Here is a 16,669-nt window from a genome sequence, read left to right on the forward strand (position 1 = left end):
TCATGCTGTTGTATGTATTAAGAGTTCATTTTCCCCCTCAATTTTATGGCTATGCCACAATTATTGATCCATTCACCTACTGATGGACATATGGGTTGTTTCCAGTTTTTGGTCATTCTGGATAAAGGTGCTATGAATACTGCATTGTATAAGTCTTTGTATGAACATCTGCTTTCTTTTCTCTTGGGTAAATACCTAGGGATAGAATGAGTCATAAGGCATTTAATGTTTATTTTTGAGAGAGAGAGAGAGAGAGAGAGACAGACAGACAGACAGACAGACAGCATGAGTGCGCAAGGGGCAGAGAGAGAGGGAGACACAGAATCCAAAGCAGGCTCTATGCTCTGAGCTGTCAGCAAAGAGCCCGACGCAGGACGTGGACTCACAAACAGCGAGATCATAACCTGAGTCAAGCTGGACACTTAACCTACTGAACTACACAGGTGCCCTATCAGAGACTTTCCTTTTAAGGCAGGTAACCCTATCTCTTAAAAAAGAAATAATGTATTTAATTAAATTAATTTAATGTATTTAATTAAAAGGAGTGAAGTAAAAGAGTGGGGAGAAAACCTTCACTTGTTTTACCACATAAGTCCTTCAGGAGTACATAAAGGACAATGCAGGAAAAAAAGGAATGCTTTTAGTACGAACTTAAAGGTTTTGCGTGTATGTTGTTAGAGTAATGGATTTAGCAAAGACTAAAGGGCTAAGATTTTCTAGGTATTATTACCTGCCTTCTGATTTATCACAGTGTTCCCTTATGGTTCCAGGTGTATTGATAGTAATACTATCTTTTTTTTTTTTTAAATGTTTATTTATTTTTGAGAGAGAGTGAAAGCATGTGAGCAGGGAACAGGCAGAGAGAGAGGGAGACAAAGGATCCAAAGTAGGCTTTGTGCTAGCAGTGCAGAACTCGATAGGGGGCTTGAACTCATGAACCGTGAGATCATGACCTGAGCCAAAGTCAGATGCTTAACAGACTGAGACACTCAGGTGCCCCAATAGTAATCCCATCTTAACTGATGAAGTGACTGCAGAACCTTTTCTGAAAAACCAAAAGACATCACATATTATTTTACTTCCTCTTTCAAGGTTATTAAGGAAACAAGCCTAACAATGTGTGAAAACAGAAGATTAAAAGGTAGACTACTGATCATAGGGAAAAGAATAAGGAAATGGGTACAGAAAAAGGCTACATTATAAAATTCAAAGGAAAGATCACATTAAAACTAAGAATGTGACATACTGTTGATTTTAAGTCCAGTGCTAATTTAATAAAGTATAGGAAAAAAAGGAAGCCAAAATATAGAGAATATAGTTTATGTAAAAAAAAAAATCTGCAAAGAATGTTTCTTCTTGTGTGTCTACATACATGCGTACAACCACCCTGACTTGTCTGAGGGCTGACCTGGTGCACCAAGATCATATGAGCAGTGTCTATGAGAAGGGGGTTGGGGCTGGAGCTGCGCTAACACCAACAGTTACCAGCTACCTGGGGTTATTTACATTTAAAATTACTGAAATAAAAGAAAATAAATGTTCAGTTTCTTAGCCATCCCAGCCAAAAATTCAACTGCTCCTTAGCCACATGTGGCTAGTGGTTGCTGTACTGCACAGAGCAGATGCAGACACACCATCAAAGAAAGTTCTAGTGGACAGCACTGGATTAAAAAGTAGAAGTTCAAGGGGACTTCTGCTTTACATGTTTGAGTTGTTAACATTTTTTTTTTCAGTGAGGACATACTCATGGGTCTGTGTTTTATATATAATAAACAAATGGGATGCAACTTCTTGTTTACAGTATTTTCTTGAATTTTAGGATAAGACCAATGGCACAGTACAACATATTGTAGAACCATCAGGTTAAGAGTGCCTTCCAGACAAATAATCTGTATTTGTGAGGCACCTGGGTGGCTCAGTTGGTTAAGCATCCAACTTTGGCTTAGGTTCATGATATCCAGGTTCATAAGTTCGAGCCCCACAATGGGCTCTGCGCTGACAATGTGGAGTCCACTTAGAATCCTTTGTCGCCCTCTCTGCCCCTCCCTCTCTCAAAAATAAAAATCATTAAAAACTAATAATCTACACTTTCTCCAAGAGGACAGCTTTGGTTTTTCCATTTGCTCTCCTATATGCTGGTGAAAAGTCCAGTGTGGTATATATTCTTCAATTAAAATACTGTAACTAGAAAAAGCCTACATGAACATCAACAACAACAAAAATAAGTTGACTGAAAATAGTCAAGGAAAGAAAGCAGCAGGAATTTGAGGTTTCTACATAATTTGTGACAAGAGTTAGCCAAAACAGGGAAAATACAGAAAACACACCATTACTAAAGTTAGCAAAAGGATATAAATGACTGAGTGATTGATGAAGAGGAAATACAAATATTTTTCTTTGTAAAAACAAGAGCATTTTCTTCTTTTATAATGAAAATATCTAGCTAAAAATAATTAAAATTTGGGTAGAGTATTTTCATTAGTAGTTATGCTCACCCAATGTTACCCAAGCATTGGGGAGAAACCTCTTCCTTGCTACTTTAGCATATAATTTCACAATTCAGGCTCTAACAATCTCAGTTTTTTCTCCTCTACATTTTCTTTTTCATTGTTTATGAATGTTTCTGCCAGGGGGTTCTGGGATGACAAGAATCAATTTGGTTGTTAAAGCTCTGTAGCTTACCACAATATGCAGTATCTTCCCTCCACCTGTTACGTTCAAGCCACTGTGAAGGCCTGCAGTACCAGTCCTAAAGAACTGTGGGAAGCCTGGGTGTGGATACTATGAACTATTCCAGAGAGCATCCGCATCTCCTTTCAGCCAGACAACACAACTAGAAGCTACAGTGGCAACAAATGTCACATAGCTGGAAGTCACTGGGGATGTAGGATGGGGATTTTAGGAAACACATAAAGGAGTGACACTTGTCACTGACTATAAGAGAGACCAGGAACTAGTGAGGAGAGATTTCAAATTTGAAAACAATCAGTACTTAACAGATTGAGGAAGATCAGGAGTTGGATTGTTTATTTATTTTATTTTATTATTTTATTTTATAGACAGAGTAAGCAAGGGAGAGGGGCGGGGAGGGGAGGGGGAGAGAGAGAGAAAGGGAGAGAATCTTAAGCAGGCTCCATGCTCAGCATGGAGTCTGACAAGAGGCTCAACCCTGTGACCTTGGATTTGTGGCCTGGGTGGAAATCAAGAGAAGGATGGTCAGCTGACTGAGCCACCCAGGCACCCCAGGAGTTGGATTTTTTAACCAAAAATAAGTTTGCTTTTTAATAATGATTCTATATTACCCTTCATCAGACTTTAATTTCCAGGCTGCGATCACCCAAAACTTTTATTACCAAAAATAAGTATGAACGGGGTTTTAAAAATTTACATCACATCAGAGAAGTAGTGGCCTTGTGTAGCTGAAAACTCTTAAATGCAGAGCTGAGGAACTGTAACACCAGGGAAACCACGGTTGTTTAAAAAGTGGTTCCAAAAATTCAATACCTGGACTACTGTAGTCCAAAAATTCTGACCACAGCAAGCTGCATTAAAAGAATAACCACTCTTTGATACATCTATAAAATCCCATTATTTTAAATACTCTCGCAAACTGTAAGAAGTTAAGATTTCATGCTAAGTGTGAATTTCCACCAAAATGTAACTCATTCAAAATCACCACCATAAACTCACCTGCAAAGGCTCACTGTGAGGATTGTGTATATTTATTATAGGTGAAAAGCTGCTGTTCACAGGGACTCTGGCCCCAAGGAATGGCCTTAGTCGATATGGATTGGGAACTCCAACACCAAATACCTATTTTAAAGGAGAAAAAAAGGTAATCTGAGTTGCTTTGATAACTAACATTTTTATAGTTATAACTGATTCATCTAGGGAAAACTAATAGTCTTATTTAGATGGAAAAATCGTGACTACCTTTAAAAAGAATACATTGTGGTTTCTTTTTTTTTTTTTTTTTTTTTACAAATAGTTTATTGTCAAATTAGTTTCCACATAACACCCAGAGCTCATCCCCACAAGTGCCCTCCTCCATCCCCCTCCCCCCTCCCCCCCACATCCATCAGTCCTCAGTTTTTGTCAGCATTCAAGAGTCTCTCATGGTTTGCCTCTCTCCCTTTCCCCCACCATTTCCCCCCTTGTTCCTCAGTTAAGTTCCTCCTAATCCTCCTATACGTGCAAACATATGATATTTGTCCTTCTCTGCCTGACTTATTTCACTCAGCATAACACCCTCAAGGTCCATCCATGTTGCTACACATGGCCAGATTTCATTGTTTCTCATTGCCATACACATGTGGTTTCTATACTTGATTTGGCTACGTATTTGATTTAATACATATATATGTGTATTTGGAAATATTTCTATAATATATTGGAAATTAAAATGACGGCAGTCCTTCATGAGCTCATAGAATAGATAAAAGAAGGAAACAAAATCAAAAGATTTCCTTACTCCAACTGTGAGAAGAAGATGGATCTAGGGCCCAAACAATTTCTTAAATCCAGTTCCAGGTCATTCTTACATGGGAAAGCAAGGTCCTGGGTTGACTAACCACGGTGAGGCCGTCATTCAAATGACAAATATTTCTTAAGTGCCTATGACTGCTAGGTATAAATATATACAGTGCAAATGATTCAGGAGTGAATAAGACAGATAATGTGCCTGTCCTCATGAAACTTACATTCCAGTATGAGGGGCACGCTATATAACAATAAAAAAGTTTTTAAAAAATGGTAATGTGATATAGAATAACTGGCTGGGGTGAGGCTGGGAATATTCTTTTAGAGAGCATGCTCAAGGTCATCTTTTCTGGGGACGTGATGTGAACTGATGTCACCTGCAAGATGAGAACAAGCCAGCACTGAGAGTGTATTCGGGTGAGGGAAAGGATATAAAGGAAATGAGGCAGAAAAGAGTTAACTTGAAGATCAGGATAAGATGAGAAGCATGGTACAATGGGATAAAGTAGAAGGAATGTATGGGAGTCAGAACCTCAGAGCCTTGCTGGCCTTGGTCACAAATTTACATTTTGCTCTAAAAGCAATAGGACAATACAAGGATTTCCATGGGGAAGTTGAGTAGATGTGATTTATGTACACAGAATATCATTTCGACTACAGTGAATAAGGGACTATGGTAAGGACTATGGAGGAGTGGAAGGTCTGCTGGAGGCTGCTGTATAACCTGGCAAGAGGCAACGGTGGCCTAGAAGACAGCAGTGGCAGTGTGGAGGAGAGAGTCAGACAGACTCAAGATATATTTAGGAGGCAGACTTTGTGAAAGACTAGATGTGGAGAGGTGAAGGAAGACAGTTGGCCACTGAGGCTCTCCTTGAGAACAAACTGATTACAACCCTCAGGTAGTCCAGCTTGGCCACGTCCACCTAGGTCAGTTGGGGCTGCGTCTAGAGGGCAATGGTAGTAAGATTCTTATGATAGTCTTGAAGAAATGTTCAAAAGTAAAATCATAAAAACTGTAAAGTGAGACATTAGCTAAGTAAGAAGCTAAAACACTATGTTCCATGTGCAGTATAACACAGTGGTTAATAGGATGGTCTTTGTAGTTATAAAGTCATGGGTTTGAATCCCTGCTTAATAATCTATTAGTAGTATAATCTGAATATTACTTTTTTTTTTTTAAATTTATTTCTAGGAGAGAGAGAGACAGCGTGAGCAGAGGAGGGTCAGAGAGAGAGGGAGTCACAGACTGAAACAGGCTCAAGGCTCTGAGCTGGCAGTCAGCACAGAGCCCGACGCCGGGCTCGAACCCACAAACCGCGAGATCATGACCTAAGCAAAAGTCGGACGCTTAATCAACTAAGCCACCCAGGAGCCCCATGAATGAATTACTTTTTAAACTTCACCTTCTTTATCTAAAAGAATGAGAATAACAGAATCTATAACGCATGTACAAATGTATGGAAAGTACGTAGTATACTGCCATAGAAGCAATTCTTAATAATCTTGATAACCTTGATTATAAAAATATTGACTCATAAGACTTTAACAATCTCTAATAACCTAAAAGATAATTACACAGAAAAAGTAAGTTCCAATTTTAAGTAATCTATTCACTAAAGAAAAGGAAGCATGCATGTTTTAATCTTGAAACTATTATTAAGTGTGCTTCATAAATGTGCAAAATAAAAACTAAGAAAAATTAGTATAAAATATTTTTTACTATTCTTTTGCAACCAACCTTCATGAAAACTTTACCTATACCTTTAAAAGATTGTGTGTTCAGTCTGATTTGCAGAGGTGATAGTCACATAGCAATGAATAAAAATTCTCTAAGTCTAAACTCTCACATTTCCTATTACCCCTGAGTTTTTTTTTAATTTATTTTTTAATAATTTATTGTCAAGTCGGTTTCCATATTAACACCCAATGCTCATCCCAACAAGTGCTCTCCTCCATGCCCATCACCCCCCTTCCCCTCCCCTCCCCTTCTGCCCTTAGTTTGTTCTCAACATTCAAGAGTCTCTCATGGTTTGCCTCTCTCCCTCTCCCCCACTATTTTCCCCTTCTTCTCCCCCATGGTCCTCCGTTAAGTTCCTCCTAATCCTCCTATATGTGCAAACATATGGTATCTGTCCTTCTCTGCCTGGCTTATTTTGCTCAGCATAATACCCTCAAGGTCCATCCATGTTGCTACACATGGCCAGATTTCATTCTTTCTCATTGCCATGTAGTATTCCATTGTATAGATGATCCACATCTTCTTGATCCAGTGTCAGTTGATGGACACTTAGGCTCTTTCCATGTTTTGGCTATTGTTGAGAGTGCTGCTATGAACATTGGGTTACATGTGCCCCTATGCATCAGCACTCCTGGATCCCTTGGGTAAATTCCTAGCAGTGCTATTGCTGGGTCATAGGGGAGTTCTATTGTTAGTTTCCTGAGGAACCTCCACACTGTTTTCCAGAGGGGCTGTACCAGTTTACATTCCCACCAACAGTGTAGGAGGGTGCCCGTTTCTCCACATCCTCGCCAGCATCTGGAGTCCTCTGATTTGCTCATTTTAGCCACTCTGACTGGAATGAGGTGGTATCTCAGTGTGATTTTGATTTGTATTTCCCTGATGAGGAGGGATGCTGAGCATCGTTTCATGTGTCTGCTGGCCATCTGGATGTCCTCTTTGGAGAAGTGTCTGTTCATATCTTCTGCCCATTCTTCACTGTGTTGTTTGTTTTTCGGGTGTGGAGTTTGGTGAGTTCCTTATAGATTTTGGATACTAGCCCTTTATCTGATGTCATTTGCAACTATCTTTTCCCATTCTGTCGGTTGCCTATTAGTTTTATGGATTGTTTCCTCTGCCGTGCAGAAGCTTTTAATCTTGATGAGGTCCCAAAAGTTCATTTTTGCTCTTGATTCCCTTGCCTTTGGGGATGTGTCAAGTAAGAAATTGCTGCGGTTGAGGTCAAGGACTATTTCCCCTGAGTTTTTAAAGAAGAGTCATAGGATAGGTTGGAGATAAGGACTATATTTTATAAAAATAAATAAAAGATTTAATCCTGGTTCTTACCTGGTAAGTAAATACCCCATGATTGGATGTGTTAATAAATAAAGTATTTTCTACATTTCCCACTACTCGTGCGAGAAAAACTACATCAAATGACGTATTTCCTCCTGGAAGTATTTTCTGAAAAAGAACAGCAACAAATACAGTTAAATGAGTAACTAAAAAATCCGATTATGCTGACCACAATTAAATAGCTGAAGTTTTGTAAAGCAATCATCTCACAATCATTTCCATGAACTAACTTCTTCCCATGAAGGTTTAAGCTTTAAATTAGCCAAACTGTTCTTCAATGAAAAATAATAAAAATGATGTCTTAATATTGATATCTACAGTCACACAGTTTTATCAATTACCAGTCTAAAACCATGTATAGCAGATGGTTTCCTTAGATTCTGTTCATTCAACAATCACTAGGGGTGGAATGAAGTACCTAGTTATAGGCTGTCCCATCATTATAATCAACTAGGAGTGGAGCCAAAGCTGAGCTTCTTACATAGATGTACCATTCTACAACTAAGCAACAATTTGTACTATTCCAAAGAGGAACTAAGCCCAAGCCTGAACCCCTTGACCTCTGTCACTCATTCACACATGGTGCTGTATATGCTAGCAACTTAAATTAGGAAAGAAGGCAGGTGTGACAGTATGCACAGAAACTCACTCCTGTTATTTTGTGCAGGTTGAGAATGTCATTGCAGTTAGTGAAATAAAACTTTACTACAACAAAATAGGGCTATTCCATGGAGTTCAAGGGATTGTGACTGTAGTTCTGTCTGTGATAAAGCCTTACAATGCATTTTAATGTGTAAAGTCATCAACCTCTCTCATTTGCCTCTACGGCTTGAACTCTAAAATGTTCCCCAAATTGTAGCTTGAAATACATGGCATTGAGACTTCTGGCTTCACCTCAGGAAGTAGAAAGCTGGAAAGAGTATTTCCCATGCATTCTCAACATCCAAAAGAATAATCTACAAAAATGTAACTTTTCTTGACACTATCACAGAGTTTGCCTATCAGGTAGCTCAAAATTTAAGGAAAGACAAGCACCTCCAAGGAGAGATGGAATGTAGGTAATGGCTCACCCAGGGCAGGAAATGGGAAAATGAGGCTACCATATGAGGGTAAAATGAATTCAGCTAAAATTTTTATACATGCTAAAAGCTGAGAGGGTTTGGATAAAATCAGAGTACGTAACCCCTGGAAGTTAGAGACACTAGACAGAGGTTATATGTAACCTCCATGTGAGCCAAAGTTGGTAAAGAGAAAGATACCTGTTAAATCTCTAAGTAGCTTGAAATTAACAAACTTCTAAATAACCCATTGGTCAAAGAGGTAGTCACAGGGAAATTAAAATATTTTGAATCAACTGGAAATTAAAATACAACATATCAAAATTTGCTGGCTGCAGATAAAGCATACTTATTTTGGGAAATGCTTCAAATCAATAATCTAGGTTTCAACCTTGAGAAACTAAAAAAAGTAAATTAAACCCAAAACTTCAGAGATATAAAAATGTTGAAAACATTCTTTACAATCAATGAGTATGGTATTCCTATTTGACAACAGTTCTAATGTCAATGAAGATATTCATAAGGCCTGTGTTTACTACAGGGAAATTTATCCAGCCAGAGAAAAAACTGGTTTCTATATGGGAACTTATGTAAATAGTTAAGTAATATCTTGCAAGAGCCCATCTAAGTTACAAAAAGTAAGGAAAATCATCATGGAATGCTTAATTCTTAGCATAAGCTTTTGCTACTACCAGAACTGGACATCTTGAGTAAGTAAGTGACACTTTGGAAATTTGAGTTTCTAATTCTGCCATTAACTGATTTTGAGGGTTACCTTGGTGGCTCAGTTGGTTAAGCATCCAACTTTGGCTCTGGTCATGATCTTGCGGTTTGTGGGTTTGGGCCCCATGTCTGGCTCTGGGCTGACAATCTGGCGCCTGGAGCCTGCTTTGGATTCTGTGTCTCCCTCTCTGCCCCTACTCCATTTGCACTCTGTCTCTTTCACTCTCAAAAATAAACATTAAAAACCAAAAAACAAACAAAATAAGAAACTGATTTTGGCATCTCATTGTATCTTTTTAAGTCTCAATTTCTCCTAATTTCAAAATGAGCCAGTTTTATTAGATGATATCTGAGATTCTAATTATTAAAGAAACCATAAACATGGCCAATCTCACTGCTTAATTTCTATGGAAGATGAAGCTTTGCTCTGTGATGTCATTTCTATCTGGTGGGAAAGAAGGTGGGTGAGCAGGAAAGAGTCTAGATATGAGAGTACAAGTTCTCTGTGATAGTTCTTAATGCCTATCAAGACTTTATTATGTTATTATTTCACTACTTTAAGAAGATGTTGAGATAGAACAAATATTTCCTTCTCTTTTTAATAACAGGGAAAATCTAATTCCAAGTGACAATGATATGACAGAACAGAACAGCAAACTCAGGCTTAGGAATGTAATCTTCCCCTAAGAATTCATCAGATTTGCTACAGTTCATCCTTTTGTCCTCTTTCCCACACTTTCTAAATCAGATGAATTTGGTATGATAAAAAATTAGAAAATAGTATAAAAAGTAATGAAGAATAAACAAAGTGTGTTAGCTTTAACCGAACATTATCTGCTACTAAGGGTCTCTCACCTTTGTACCAGTGCTCAGTCCCTGGCTGGCTCCCTTGGTGGGCTCATCCAGGTCCATGACTTTGTATCTTCACTACGGACTCTTAAACTTCCATTTTGAGTTTGGTCCTTTCTCTTATTATCCAAACTCAGGCACCATCTGTCACTTGGCATTTGGACCTGGATGTCTAAGAGACATCTCAAATCTAACACATCCAAAACCGAACTGCTGATTGTACTCCCAAAACCTGCTGTACCTTCAGCCTTCTCTATCTCAGTTGATGGCAATTCTGTCCATTAGTAGCTTGGGACAAAAACAAGAGTCAATCTTGACTCTTTTCTTTCTCTTAGTCCCACATCAGGAAATCTTGTTGACTGTATCTTCAAAATATATCTCAAATCCAACAGCTTTCTTCAGTTCTTCACTCTTGTCAGAGTAACTGTCTTCTTACCATGGGGCACTGCAATAGCTAATGTAGCTAGTGTTCCTGATTCTCCCCTTGGTTTTTTTTTTGTTTTTTTGACTTTTTGAAAAAGAGATAGAGAGAGCGAGAGAGAGCACGAGAGTGCGCCTAAGCAGGGGAGGGGCAGAGAGAGAAAGGATCCCAAGCAGGCTGTGAATGCCAGCATGGAGCCTGATGCAGGGCTTAAACACACAAACCCTAATGTCATGACCTAAGCTGAAATAAAGAGTCAGATGCTTAACTGACTGAGCCACCAAGGTGCCCTATGGTCTTTTTTGGTAACTAGTGATTCTTACAAAATGTAAGCTATCATTTCATTTCTCTGCTCAAATCTGTGAAGGCTTCCAATTTCAATCAGGGTAATAGCCAAAGTCCTCATATCATAGCTTGTATAACCCTTCACAATCCACCCTGCCTATCCCCCTTCACTTGTCTCATCCTTGATCATACTGACTTGGCTAACCACACTGTCTTCTTTGCATACAGGTGTGTCTCATATCGGAGCCTTTATATTGCCTGTCCCTTCTGTCTGGAATGTTCTTCCATATATTCCACTTCCATACAGTCCTCTCCCTCACCTCCTTCTAGTCGGTTTAAATGTCACCTTCTGAATGAGGCTTGCCCTGACTATCTTATTTAAAATTGGTGGAGTGATGGGGTGTTTGGGTGGCTTAGTCAGTTAAGTGCCCAATTCTTGGTTTCGCCTGAGGTCACGATCTCATGGTTTGTGGGTTCAAGCCCTGCATGAGGCTCTGTGCTGACAGTTGTGGAGCCTGCTTGGGATTCTGTCTCCCTCTTTCTTTGCCCCTCCCAATGGTCATCACTTTCTACTTCTGACTCTCAAAATTAATAAACATTAAAAAAAATTGGAGGAGTGATGTCACCACCATGGCAGCAAAAGACGTTGCTTCTTTTTGTCCCCCCACTTTTTACAATGTTTTATTATTTATTTTTGAGGGAGAGAGAGAGAGAGAGAGACAGAATGTGAGTGGGGGAGGGGCAGAGAGAGGGGGAGACACAGAATCCAAAGCAGCTCCAGGCTCTGAGCTGTCAGCACAGACCCCAGGGGATACTCGAACCCACAAGCTATGAGATCATGACCTAAGCCAAAGTCGGACGCTCAAATGACTGAACCACCTAGATGTCCTTTTTTGTCCCCCCTTTTAAGGTATGGATGAAAAATCCATCCACAAACCGAAGTGTCTCTGTAGAAAATGTGGGATTCAGCACCATATGCCAAGGGACCTGGGAGTTGTCTCGACCACTTGTGCACCTGGTGCACAAATCCAGACTTTAGTATGGACTGCAGAACCAGTACGCTTGCCTCAAACACTTTTGCCATGGTGGGGAAAAAAATCTGCAGAGTGCCAACCTAGGCAGATACCCATGGACAAGAGAGGCAATGAAAAATTCTGCCTTTCCGGGACACATTCCATTATGCCACTGAAGCGAAAAAAAAAAAAAAAAGTCTGATCACAGTGAAAACCATAAGAGGAATTTTCCCAGTGCCACTCCCCTTTCCGGAACTACCCTGCCAAGGCAACACTCCATGGGAATGAATTATCAGCAGTGGTGACCTCACCCACAAGGGAAAAGGGGAGCAGTCAATGAGTACCCGGCTACGCGAGTTGTGCAGGGCATGGCAGGAGAAACCCGTTTGTCTCCAGTGCACCCAGTGTACTGAGGCAGGACCTCCAAAACTGGAGGAGGGAGGGGAACAGGAAAGAGACAGATAAAAATATCAAGAGGCATTAAGGGTACAGAGTTCCTGCTGACTGAGCTCAGGACTTTAGCAGGAAGTCTGCCTATGAACCTCTGGGAATGTTTCACCCGAGGATCCCCACACTGGTGCTCTAGGCACCCCAATGCCTGGAGTGCTAAACTCCTCCCCTCACACTGCAGCTGACTCCTGGGGCTCACTCCCAAGTGCAGTGGTGAGAGCAAGTCCAGTAGATGGACTGTTATCAGAGAAACAGTAGGACCTGTGGGTAAGGGAGATATCACAAACTTGAGCACTATTTTCTGGAAAATCTAAAAGTTGAAGAAAATCCAAATCTAATAGCACCAACAAAGAGTATACCCCCATCTAAAGACAACTAGTATAGATTTAAGAAAGTGTCTGTTACTTCAAATGCAAAATCAGAAATGCAAAACGACAAGGAACATGAAAAATCAAAACAATGTGATCACAAAGAATAGTAATCCTCCTATAACCAAAAATGCAGAATTTTTCCAACTAGCTGATGAAAGATTCAAAGTAGTTCTTTTGAACAAATTCAGTAATCTACAAGAAAGTTCAGAAAGGCTGTTCAATGAAATTAGGAAACAACACACAAACAAAATGAGATATTTAACAAAGAGAAGAAATAATTTAAATAAGAACCAAACTGAAATTCTGGAGCTTAAGATTTCAATGACTGAAAAAAAAAAAAAAAAAAAAAAAGCAATAGACAGCGTGTGTGGCAGAATGAAGCAAACAGAAGATCAAAGATCAAATAAGTGATCTGGAAATTTTTGAATTAACCCATTAGAGCAGAACAAAAGAAAAAGAGCTAAAAAGAGTGATGAAAACCTATTGGATCTACGGTTTTCCATCAAAGAACAAATATAATAAAAAGAGTTCCAGAGAAGAGATGGAGCAGGGGGTAGAAAGCTTATTTAAAGAAATAATAGCAGAGAGCTTCCCAAACTTGGGGAGAGGCTTGGACATCTACGTTCATGAAGTTAATAGATAACCCTCATAGATAGTAGATAATAGATTAAGGCCTTCTCCAACACACTGTATAATCAAAGTGTCAAAAATCAAAGATAAAGAGAGAATCCAAAAAGTACCCAGGGAAAAAAAGGTTGTAACCTACAAAAGAATTCCATGAAGCTATATTAGTGATTTCTCAGCAGAAACTGTATAGACCAGGAGGGGAATGATATATTCAAAGTACTGAATGAAGAAACTGCTAGCCAAAAATACTCTTATCTGGCAAAGTTATCCTTCAGATTCAAGGGAGAAATAAAGACTTTCCTGGACTAACAATTCACTGGTGAATTCTGAAGGAGTTCATTACCACTAGACTTGCTTTGCAAGAAATGCTGAAAAGAGTTCTAGCTGAAATGAAAAGAAGATAATAATGACACAAAAACATATGAAAGTATACAACACACCGAGTAAAGGTAAATACACAGACATAGAAAATTCTAATTCTGTAATGGGATGGTGTATTAACCACCTAATCGTAATACAAAGGTTAAAGAAGAAGAGTATGAAAAATAATTATAGCTACTATAATTCATTTGTTAATGAATACACAATATAAAAAGAGGTAAATAATGACATCAAGCATATACAAAAGGGGAAAAATAAAAAAGGTGAAGCTTTTTACGTGCAACTGAAGTCAAGCCATTAAGAAGATGGCTTAGTAAGTTCTTACATATCAAGAATAACTCTAAATGTTAACAAATTAAATTCACTAATCAAAAGGCACAAAGGAACTAGATATAGAAATGAAATCCAACTCACTTCAGATTTAAGGCTCACTTCAGTTTTAAGAACATAAACTGGCTCAAGTGAAGGGCTGGAAAAAGCCATTCAGTGCAAGTGGAAACCAAGAGAGTAGGGGTAGTTATGTTTATATCAGATGAGATAAGACTTTAAAAGCCAAAAAAGGTAACAAGTGACAAAGAAGGTCATTATATAATGATAAAGGGGCCAATGCATCAAGAGAATATTACAACTATATATTCATATGTACCTAACATCTGAGCATCTAAATACATTGACAAATATTGGCAGATTTGAAGGAAGAAAACGGACAACAATAAAATAAAGCAGGGGACCTCAAAACCGTACTTTCTTCACTGGATAGATCATCCAGACAGAACAACAACAAGGAAATGTTGGACTTGAACCATATATTAGACCAAATAGACTTAACAGACATTTATAGAACATTCCATCCAATAGCAGCAAATACATGTTTTTCTCAAGTGCACGTAAAACATTCTCTAATACAGGCTATATGACAATACACAGAACAATCTTATGGCAAACTTAAGAAGATGGAAATAATAACAAGTATATTTTCAGACCATAATGGTATGAAACTAGAAATCAACAAAAGGAAAGCTGGAAAATCTACAAATGTGTGGAAATTAAACATACCTCTGAACAACCAAGGGTCAAAAAAGAAATCAAAAGGGAAACCAAAAAACGATTATCAAACAAAGGAAAATGGAAATACAATATACCAAAACTTATGGGATGCTACAAAAGTAGTTTTAAGAGGGAATTGTATAGTAGCAAATGCATATGATAAGAAAATAGAAACATCTCAATTAAACCACCTAACTTTATACCTCAAGGAAACTTGAACAAAGTTAGTAGAAGGAAAGAAATAAATATCAGAGCAGAAATAGAGACCAGAAAAAAAATAAGAAAAAAAAACCCGGTGAAAGTAAGAGCTGATTTCAAAAAAATAAAATCAGCAAACCTCTCTAGCTACAGAAACCATGAAAAAAGAAGAGAATACTCAAATTCAGAAATGAAAGAGATGACATAATTGATACTACAGAAATACATAGGATCATGAGAGACTAGTATGAACAATCATATGCCAACAAATCGGATAACCTAGAAGAAATGGGTAAATGCTGAGAAACATACAACCTCACAAGACTGAAACAGGAAGAAACAAAAAATTTGAATAGTAACAAAATTGAATCAGAGAGAAATCAATAATCTCCCAAAACAGAAAACCTCAGGATAAGCTGGTTTCACTAATGAATTCTATCAAATATTTAAAGAAGAACTAATGCCAATCTTTTTCAAACTCTTCCAAAAAACTGAAGGGACACAACACTTCAAAACTCATTTTACAAATCCAGCACTACCCTGAAAACCAAAGCCAAAGAAACTACAGACCAATACCCCAGATGAATACAGATGCGAAAATTCTCAAAAAAGTATTAGCAAACTGAATCTAACACACATTAAAAGTATTATACACCGTGACCAAGTAGGATTTACCCTTGGGATAAAAGGATGGTTCAACATATGCAAACCAGTAAATGTGACACACTGTATCAACAGAATAAAAGTTAAAAACCAAAAGCATTTGACAAAATACAACATATTTTCAAGATAAAAACCCTCAACAGACTGGATACAGATAGGGCACAACTCTATATAATAAAGGGCATATATAAGGGTACCTGGGTGGCTCTCTCAATTAAGTGTAAGACTCCTGATTTTGATTCAGGTCACTTTCTCACAGCTTGTGAGATGGAGCCCTGTGATGGGCTCTGCTCTGACAGCATGGAGCCTTCTTGGAATTCTCTCTCTCTCTGCACTGTCCACCTCTATTCCTCCCCCATCCCCACTTTCTTTCTTAAAATAAACACAAAAAGATATTTTAGTTTTAAAAAAAAAGGCTATATAGGAAAAATCCATGGCTACCTCAATGATACTCAATGATAAACTGAAAGCTTTTTCCACTAGGATCAGGGTACCCACTCTTACCACACTTACTCAACATAATACTGAAAGGCCTGGTTAGATCAATTAGGCAAGACAAAGAAATAAAAGGCATCTGAATCAGAAAGGAATAAGTAAAGCTGTCACATTTGCAGATGCTATGTTCTTATATATAGAAAATCCTAAAGACTCAACCAAAAACCTGTTGGAATTAATCAACAAATTCAGTATAGCTGCAGGACATTAAATCAACATACAGAAATCAGCTGTGTTGGTATACACTAACAGTAAAACATCTGGAAAAAAAACAACAAAACCCTGCATTGATCAAGTCTACTGGTGCTATTTTTTCCCCAAGAGTAGTTGCTCACTTTGTGTCTCTGTGTCACATTTTGGTAATTTCTGCAATATTTCAAATTTTTCATTATTATTATATTTTTTATGGTAGTTTGTAATTAGTGATTACGACTCACTGAATACTCAGATAATGGTTAGCATTTTTAGTAATAAAGTATTCTTAAATTGAGGTATGTACATTGTTTTTGTAAAGACATAATGCTATTGCATGCTTA

The 16,669-nt window shown here is 38.2% G+C and overlaps 1 protein-coding gene across 1 annotated transcript in view; it reads right to left on the reverse strand.

Annotated features, from left to right (window-relative positions):
* Window positions 1-16,669, reverse strand: part of TMEM131 (transmembrane protein 131) — a 237,732-nt gene that overhangs the window by 77,609 nt on the left and 143,454 nt on the right. The window contains exons 6-7 of the mRNA XM_039232398.1: window positions 7,544-7,660; window positions 3,691-3,813 (exon numbers count right to left, since the gene is read on the reverse strand). Of these exons, the coding sequence (XP_039088329.1) occupies window positions 3,691-3,813; window positions 7,544-7,660 (240 nt within the window). The remainder of the gene's footprint in view (window positions 1-3,690; window positions 3,814-7,543; window positions 7,661-16,669) is intronic.

The sequence above is a fragment of the Hyaena hyaena genome, unplaced genomic scaffold (genome assembly GCF_003009895.1).
Source record: "Hyaena hyaena isolate Hyena2069 unplaced genomic scaffold, ASM300989v1 scaffold_64, whole genome shotgun sequence".
Lineage (NCBI taxonomy): Eukaryota > Metazoa > Chordata > Mammalia > Carnivora > Hyaenidae > Hyaena > Hyaena hyaena.